Below are 10,000 nucleotides of genomic sequence, written 5' to 3'. Positions count from 1 at the left end.
AGATGGCTGTGTGTGACCTTGTTTTTTGTACACGCGCTGTGACTCTACAAATCACAACATGGAAATAGGAACATGTTGGTGTTATTTTGTCACAATTGGGAGCAGTAGGCTAGTTGGAACCAGTTACCTGCAGGATCTGTGCTAGGCTAATACTGCTAGGGCAAATAGAGTCTTTACGCAATTGCAATGAGGAAGGGTATGTATGGACTAGTCTAACTCTAGGGTTCTGTGAATAAGATAAAGTCCCAATAAGTCGGCGTGTTCCTGTAAATATTAGACCCAGGTGGTTAGATTTAAAAAATATATAAAAAAAATAGATATAATAGATTTTAATAAGAATGTAAAGTCCACATACTCAATTTATTTATTAATTATATGTTAGAAATGACTCCAGCCAGTATTTTACCCTGCATATGAAATAGAGGTGTTGAAATTAATCAAATAATGGATGCGTTGAATCGTGGACATGGACGATGCTGCATCGATAATCAGCCGGCTCATAATATATTATTTCTGTTTATAATGTAATGTAGGCCTAACAGCATTTCTGTTTACATATTCTGGTATGTTAACACATTCAGGAGGTGCCATGTGCTCAGTGCTGTATAGTTTTATGTATCCAAGTTATTTAGTATCAGAGCACTGCAGAATATTTGGTTTTTGAAGCTTGAAAAGCTCTGAATTAAATATCCTACATGGCTTTAATAGAAACATGGATTAAATATCCTACATGGCTTTAATAGAAACATGGATTAAATATCCTACATGGCTTTAATAGAAACATGGATTAAATATCCTACATGGCTTTAATAGAAACATGAATTAAATATCCTACATGGCTTTAATAGAAACATGGATTAGACTCATCGTGATGCATCGAGATATCGAATTGAAGACATGATAATCAAATCAAGAGATCAGTGAAGATTCACACTTCTAATATAAAAGGATAATACTACGATACTACGATTAATACAATTACTCTCCCCAAAATAAATGTAATTTAAATCAGCAGAATATTACAAACTAACCTCCTGACAGTAATGTAGTTAAGATGGTGCCTCACCCTGTTGATGACAAAACAGCCATCACTCATATTTTACAGCTCTTTTTTTTTATTACTAGTTGCTTCAACATTTTTTTTTTGTCTCCTGTGTTTTTTCCCAGCATGCCGTTGGAGAAAAGGAACGAGGTTTTTGTTCGATTCAGGGGAAGCGGCCTCGGTTATGCGCGAGATCGAGGGCAGCGTGCAGTACCGCCGGCGAGTTTCTCTGGAGAACGACGAGGGCCGCAGCGAAGAAGACAAATACAGCTCGGTGGTCCGAGAGAGGGAGGACCGGGCCAGCCCCGGCTTCCCCGCCACCGGCCGGTAAGCCCAGCGCCACACAGCGGCTCTCTGGGTCTTCGCTTTATGGAGCTACAGTTTAAAAATTACATAATGAGAGTCAAAGTTATTGTTAAACATCTGGCTTCAGTTACTTTTTGTTCTCTTATCGACTCAACTTGTATCTGGAAGGAACATGCTAGAGCTGGGTACCGAACTTCATACTAGAGCTGGGTACCGAACTTCATGCTAGAGCTGGGTACCGAACGTCATACTAGAGCTGGGTACCGAACAAACTTCATACTAGAGCTGGGTACCGAACGTCATACTAGAGCTGGGTACCGAACAAACTTCATACTAGAGCTGGGTACCGAACTTCATGCTAGAGCTGGGTACCGAACAAACTTCATACTAGAGCTGGGTACCGAATGTCTTACTAGAGCTGGGTACCGAACAAACTTCATACTAGAGCTGGGTACCGAACGTCTTACTAGAGCTGGGTACCGAACGTCTTACTAGAGCTGGGTACCGAACGTCTTACTAGAGCTGGGTACCGAACTTCATACTAGAGCTGGGTACCGAACTTCTTACTAGAGCTGGGTACCGAACAAACTTAATACTAGAGCTGGGTACCGAACTTCTTACTAGAGCTGGGTACCAAACTTCTTACTAGAGCTGGGTACCGAACTTCTTACTAGAGCTGGGTACCGAACTTCTTACTAGAGCTGGGTACCGAACAAACTTCATACTAGAGCTGGGTACCGAACTTCATGCTAGAGCTGGGTACCGAACTTCATGCCAGAGCTGGGTACCGAACTTCATACTAGAGCTGGGTACCGAACGTCATACTAGAGCTGGGTACCGAACGTCATACTAGAGCTGGGTACCGAACGTCATACTAGAGCTGGGTACCGAACTTCTTACTAGAGCTGGGTACCGAACGTCATACTAGAGCTGGGTACCGAACTTCATACTAGAGCTGGGTACCGAACAAACTTCATACTAGAGCTGGTACCGAACAAACTTCATACTAGAGCTGGGTACCGAACGTCATACTAGAGCTGGTACCGAACAAACTTCATGCTAGAGCTGGGTACCGAACGTCGTACTAGAGCTGGGTAGCGAACGTCGTACTAGAGCAGCTGGGTACCGAACTTCATACGAGAGCTGGGTACCGAACCGTACTAGAGCTGGGTACCGAACGTCGTACTAGAGCTGGGTACCGAATGTCGTACTAGAGCTGGGTACCGAACGTCGTACTAGAGCAGCTGGGTACCGAACTTCATACTAGAGCTGGGTACCGAACTTCATACTACATACTAGAGCTGGGTACCGAACTTCATACTAGAGCTGGGTACCGAACAAACTTCATACTAGAGCTGGGTACCGAACTTCATACTAGAGCTGGGTACCGAACTTCGTACTAGAGCTGGGTACCGAACGTCGTACTAGAGCTGGGTACTGAATGTCGTACTAGAGCTGGGTACCGAACGTCGTACTAGAGCAGCTGGGTACCGAACTTCATACTAGAGCTGGGTACCGAACTTCATACTACATACTAGAGCTGGGTACCGAACTTCATACTAGAGCTGGGTACCGAACAAACTTCATACTAGAGCTAGGTACCTAACAAACATCATACTAGAGCTGGGTACCGAACAAACTTCATACTAGAGCTGGGTACCGAACTTTGTACTAGAGCTGGGTACCGAACTTTGTACTAGAGCTGGGTACCGAACTTCGTACTAGAGCTGGGTACCGAACTTCGTACTAGAGCTGGGTACCGAACAAACTTCATACTAGAGCTGGGAACCGAACAAACTTCATACTAGAGCTGGGACCGAACCCGTTACTAGAGCTGGGTACCGAACAAACTTCATACTAGAGCTGGATACCGAACAAACTTCATACTAGAGCTGGATACCGAACAAACTCATACTAGAGTGGGTACGAACAAACTTCATACTAGGGCTGGGTACCGAACAAACTTCATACTAGAGCTGGGTACCGAACAAACTTCATACTAGAGTGGGTACCGAACAAACTTCATCTAGAGCTGGATACAGACAAACTTCATACTAGAGCTGGGAACCGAACAAACTTCATACAGAGCTGGGCACGCATGCGTTACTAGAGCTGGGTACCGAACAAACTTCATACTAGAGCTGGGTACGAACAAACTTCATACTAGAGCTGGGTACCCAACAAAGTCTACTAGAGCTGGGTACGAACTTCATTCTAGAGCTGGGGACCGAACTTCATACTAGAGCTGGGTACCGAACTTCATAAGTGTACGAACCAAAGATGCAAAACTTCATTGACGAACAAACTTCATACTAGAGCTGGTACCGAACGTCCTACAGATGGCAAGAACCGGTCGAACGTCATACTAGAGCTGTACGAATTTCATACTAGAGCTGGGTACCGAACTTCATACTAAGGCTGGGTACCGAACCGGTACTAGAGCTGGGTACCGAACCCTTACTAGAGCTGGGTACCGAACAAACTTCATACTAGAGCTGGATACCGACAAACTTCATACTAGGAGCTGGGTACAGACAAACTTCATACTAGAGCTGGGCAGAACAAACTTCTACTAGGGCTGGGTACCGAACAAACTTCATACTAGAGCTGGGTACCGAACAAACTTCATACTAGAGCTGGGTACCGAACAAACTTCATACTAGAGCTGGATACAGACAAACTTCATACTAGAGCTGGGAACCGAACAAACGTCATACTAGAGCTGGGTACGAACGCCGTTACTAGAGCTGGGTCCCGAACAAACTTCATACTAAGGCTGGGTACCGAACAAACTTCATACTAGAGCTGGGTACCGAACGTCGTTACTAGAGCTGGCCGAACTTCATTCTAGAGCTGGGACCGAACTTCATACTAGAGCTGGACCGAACTTCATACTAGAGCTGGGTACCGAACTTCATACTAGAGCTGGGTACCGAACAAACTTCATACTAGAGCTGGGTACCGAACAAACTTCATACTAGAGCTGGGTACCGAACGTCCTACTAGAGCTGGGTACCGAATGTCATACTAGAGCTGGGTACGAACGTCATACTAGAGCTGGGACCGAATTTCATACTAGAGCTGGGTACCGAACTTCATACTAGAGCTGGGTACCGAACTTCATACTAGGGCTAGGTACCAAACAAACTTCATACTAGAGCTAGGTACCAAACAAACTTCATACTAGAGCTAGGTACCAAACAAACTTCATACTAGAGCTGGGTACGAACAAACTTCATACTAGACAGCGTACCGAACAAACTTCATACTAGAGCTAGGTACCGAACAAACTTCATACTAGAGCTGGGCCAACAAACTTCATACTAGAGCTGGGTACCGAACAAACTTCATACTAGAGCTGGTACCGAACAAACTTCATACTAGAGCTGGGACCGAACAAACTTCATACTAAGGCTGGATACCGAACAAACTTCATACTAGAGCTGGATACCGAACAAACTTCATACTAGAGCTGGGTACCGAACGTCATGCTAGAGCTGGGCACCGAACAAACTTCATGCTAGAGCTGGATACCGAACAAACTTCATACTAGAGCTGGGTACCGAACGTCATACTAGAGCTGGGTACCGAACTTCATACTAGAGCTGGGCACCGAACAAACTAAATACTAGAGCTGGGCACCGAACAAACTTCATACTAGAGCTGGGTACCGAACAAACTTCATACTAGAGCTGGGTACCGAACTTCATACTAGAGCTGGGCACCGAACTTCATACTAGAGCTGGGCACCGAACGTCTTACTAGAGCTGGGTACCAAACAAACTTCATACTAGAGCTGAATTGCAAACTTCATACTAGAGCTGGGTACCGAACGTCTTACTAGAGCTGGGTACGAACGTCTTACTAGAGCTGGGTACCAAACCAGACTTCATACTAGAGGCTAGCGAATGCGTAATTGGTACTTAGAGCTGGGTACAAACAAACTTCATACTAGAGCTGAGATTACAAAACTTATACTAGAGCTGGATACCGAACAAACTTCATACTAGAGCTGGGTACCCGAACAAACTTCATACTAGAGCTGGATACAAACAAACTTCATACTAAGGCTGGGTTGCAGAACAAACTTCATACTAGAGCTGGGTACCGAACAAACTTCATACTAGAGCTGGGTACCGAACAAACTTCATACTAGAGCTGGATACCGAACAAACTTCATACTAGAGCTGGGAACCGAACAAACTTCATACTAGAGCTGGGTACCGAACGCCGTACTAGAGCTGGGTACCGAACAAACTTCATACTAGAGCTGGGTACCGAACAAACTTCATACTAGAGCTGGGTACCGAACAAACGTCGTACTAGAGCTGGGTACCGAACTTCATTCTAGAGCTGGGAACCGAACTTCATACTAGAGCTGGGTACCGAACTTCATACTAGAGCTGGGTACCGAACTTCATACTAGAGCTGGGTACCGAACAAACTTCATACTAGAGCTGGGTACCGAACAAACTTCATACTAGAGCTGGGTACCGAACGTCCTACTAGAGCTGGGTACCGAATGTCATACTAGAGCTGGGTACCGAACGTCATACTAGAGCTGGGTACCGAATTTCATACTAGAGCTGGGTACCGAACTTCATACTAGAGCTGGGTACCGAACTTCGTACTAGAGCTGGGTACCGAACTTCGTACTAGAGCTGGGTACCGAACAAACTTCATACTAGAGCTGGATACCGAACAAACTTCATACTAGAGCTGGGTACCGAACAAACTTCATACTAGAGCTGGGTACCGAACAAACTTCATACTAGAGCTGGGTACCGAACAAACTTCATACTAGAGCTGGGTACCGAACAAACTTCATACTAGAGCTGGATACCGAACAAACTTCATACTAGAGCTGGGAACGAACAAACGTCATACTAGAGCTGGGTACGCGACCGTTACTAGAGCTGGGTACCGAACAAACTTCATACTAGAGCTGGGTACCGAACAAACTTCATACTAGAGCTGGGTACCGAACGTCGTACTAGAGCTGGGTACCGAACTTCATTCTAGAGCTGGGAACCGAACTTCATACTAGAGCTGGGTACCGAACTTCATACTAGAGCTGGGTACCGAACTTCATACTAGAGCTGGGTACCGAACAAACTTCATACTAGAGCTGGGTACCGAACAAACTTCATACTAGAGCTGGGTACCGAACGTCCTACTAGAGCTGGGTACCGAATGTCATACTAGAGCTGGGTACCGAACGTCATACTAGAGCTGGGTACCGAATTTCATACTAGAGCTGGGTACCGAACTTCATACTAGAGCTGGGTACCGAACTTCATACTAGGGCTAGGTACCAAACAAACTTCATACTAGAGCTAGGTACCAAACAAACTTCATACTAGAGCTAGGTACCGAACAAACTTCATACTAGAGCTGGGTACCGAACAAACTTCATACTAGAGCTGGGTACCGAACAAACTTCATACTAGAGCTGGGTACCGAACAAACTTCATACTAGAGCTGGGTACCGAACAAACTTCATACTAGAGCTGGATACCGAACAAACTTCATACTAGAGCTGGATACCGAACGTCATACTAGAGCTGGGTACCGAACGTCATGCTAGAGCTGGGCACCGAACAAACTTCATGCTAGAGCTGGATACCGAACAAACTTCATACTAGAGCTGGGTACCGAACGTCATACTAGAGCTGGGTACCGAACTTCATACTAGAGCTGGGCACCGAACAAACTAAATACTAGAGCTGGGCACCGAACAAACTTCATACTAGAGCTGGGTACCGAACAAACTTCATACTAGAGCTGGGTACCGAACTTCATACTAGAGCTGGGCACCGAACTTCATACTAGAGCTGGGCACCGAACGTCTTACTAGAGCTGGGTACCAAACAAACTTCATACTAGAGCTGGGTACCGAACTTCATACTAGAGCTGGGTACCGAACGTCTTACTAGAGCTGGGTACCGAACGTCTTACTAGAGCTGGGTACCAAACAAACTTCATACTAGAGCTGGGTACCGAACTTCATACTAGAGCTGGGTACCAAACGTCTTACTAGAGCTGGGTACCAAACAAACTTCATACTAGAGCTGGGTACCGAACTTCATACTAGAGCTGGGAGCTGGGTACCGAACTTCATACTAGAGCTGGGTACCGAACTTCATACTAGAGCTGGGTACCGAACTTCATACTAGAGCTGGGTACCGAACTTCATAAAAAAATCATACTAACTGAGTATAGATGACACTACTATACAAACGCTAATACGGTAAAGTCCTACTAGAGAACTCCACTAGAGTTACAACTCATACTAGTGTACCGAACATCATACTAGTAACACACTTACCGAACGTCCTACGACTCGATACAAAACAGCTACAACAAACCACGTGTAACGTCCTACTAGAGCTGGGTACCGAACAAACTACATACTAGAGCTGGGTACCGAACGTCATACTAGAGCTGGGTACCGAATTTCATACTAGAGCTGGGTACCGAACTTCATACTAGAGCTGGGTACCGAACTAACTTCATACTAGAGCTGGGTACCGAACTTCATACTAGAGCTGGGTACCGAACTTCATACTAGAGCTGGGTACCGAACGTCGATACCCAGCTATAACAACAAGATCATTATTGCTTTATACTGCCACCTACTGACACAGAATAGTATTTCATTTCTCTGCCAGTCATCATATTATAGGCACAGATGCGCAACAATGGCAAATTATTTGCAGTAACTCATAAAAAAATTTGTTGGACCAAATAACATACCGGCAAACTTGTCGCTTTTCGGCAAAAATCGTCGTTTTGAATGGAAAAATATCATTCAATGTGAATCGTGTAGATCTGAAGAGTTTTTATTTTGGGGGGGCCGAGACCTGGTGCTGATACGGCACCGGTGCCTTAACAACCGTTATCTACCGGACCGAATAGCAACGCGGATATCGGTGCCTTATTTCGGTGCCACTTAAATGCCTGCGCTTCTCTCTGATGCTCCGAAAACGGACGTTAGAGGGAACCGAAACATCGCCGCACGGCACGCTAGTTACGGTAACACTACAATCAACAGCAGGTAACGTTAGCCTACCGTTAGCTAGTTAACACTACACTCAACAGCCGATAACGTTAGCCTAGCGTTAGCTAGTTAACACTAAACTCAACAGCAGGTAACGTTAGCTACCGTTGGCTAGTTAACACTACACTCAACAGCAGGTAACGTTAGCCTAGCATTAGCTAGCAGCTGGAGTAAACGTGGTTAAAATGCTGACAGCTAAACGGTGTAAGAGTGTGTCTGTATTTCACTGGAGAGGACTCCAACAACAGTCTATAGCTGCCGTTGTCTGAAAAACAACACAGATGTTGCTGAAATTCGTCTCAACAGCCTTGTGCTGCATTCAAAGTTGTTGTAAAATACCCTTTTCCCATCCAGTGGTTGGAAAAAAACCAAGTATCGTTTTTTTTTTCTTCGGGGAGTGGATGCATTTCTCATGGCACACAGGACGATCGCAGCACAGTGGTTGAAAATCACTGGCTTAGAGTACCTTTTAATACATTTCAAGAGAATGAGTTCATTGCTAAACGTTCCTGTCTGCTCTGCTGTCTGTAAACCAGCTCACAGACATTCCTCAGGGATTAAAAACAGGCTTTCTTTCCTCTCACCACCTCTTTTCCTCTGTTCCTCCATCTGTTTTCCTCTCCAGGGAAGGTAAATACATTCCTCTGCCTCAGCGGGCTCGGGAGATCGGCCTGTCTGGCAGGACGGGCGCCTCTGGGCGAACCGGCGCACCGGCCTCCTCCAGACACCAGACGCCTGGCTCGTCGTCCCCCAAACCGGCGTCTGATAGGAGCAGCCCGCTGTCTGTCAGGACGGCCTACTCTCCTCACCAATCGCAGAGCAGCCCGCCGGCTGCCGGCAGCCCTCCCTGCACCAATCACGTCCTCCCACACTCCCTGTCCCACCCGCAGGCGCTGGCCGACTCCCCTCGCTCGGCCGTTAACGGAGGTATGGAGCCGGTTTAAGCTCGGAAGACAGACGTTTCTAGTTTGGAAGTACAATAAATTCTCTAATGGAGGACGATTAAAGACAGAACTGGGTTTATTTCTGATTTGTAGGGCTGTTCTCGACTGAAGAAATTCAACAATCGACTAATCGATTAGTTGATTTAATCGACAGATCTGTAAATCTGAGTTTCTCCACAAAGAGTCATGTAAAAGCACCACTTTAATTCTTGTGTTTACCAGAGATGTGCTCGTACGTTTCTTGGAAATAAGTCATTCAGCATGAAACAGCATCAGACATGACTAATGGACTAAAGAACTCTAAGTTGACTAAGACCAAAACCACCGATTAGTCCACTAATCCACTAAGAGGGAGCAGCACTACTGATTTCTCCTGTTTTATAAGTATGTTTGATTTTAATAAGCAGCCTTGCTGTCCTGTTAAAGGCAGCATGGGCCCACAGAGGTGGTTTCTACTCATTCTGGTTGATTAGATTTCTGTCTGGTCCAAACTTCACAAACACTCTGGGTTGTTTCCATTTATTTTGACCAATCACAGTCTTAAGCTCCGGACGCAGTGACGGTGGCTCTGCTAAATAGTCTCAGGAAGGAACTGGTTTTGGTGGAACATTAGCACTCCGCAAAAGAAAACGTCACATCCAATATTAA

General features: G+C 45.5%; 1 protein-coding gene across 1 annotated transcript in view; it reads left to right on the top strand.

Moving 5' to 3' along the window:
* Positions 1-10,000, top strand: part of LOC120573830 (ataxin-2-like protein) — a 55,803-nt gene that overhangs the window by 18,423 nt on the left and 27,380 nt on the right. The window contains 3 exon segments of the mRNA XM_039823689.1: positions 1,168-1,203; positions 1,205-1,369; positions 9,034-9,335. Coding sequence (XP_039679623.1) covers positions 1,168-1,203; positions 1,205-1,369; positions 9,034-9,335 — 503 coding nt within the window.

Source organism: Perca fluviatilis, chromosome 15, assembly GCF_010015445.1.
Source record: "Perca fluviatilis chromosome 15, GENO_Pfluv_1.0, whole genome shotgun sequence".
In the NCBI taxonomy this organism is placed as follows: domain Eukaryota; kingdom Metazoa; phylum Chordata; class Actinopteri; order Perciformes; family Percidae; genus Perca; species Perca fluviatilis.
The sequence above is the reverse complement of the archived record's forward strand: the minus strand, read 5'-3'. Positions and strand labels throughout refer to the sequence as shown.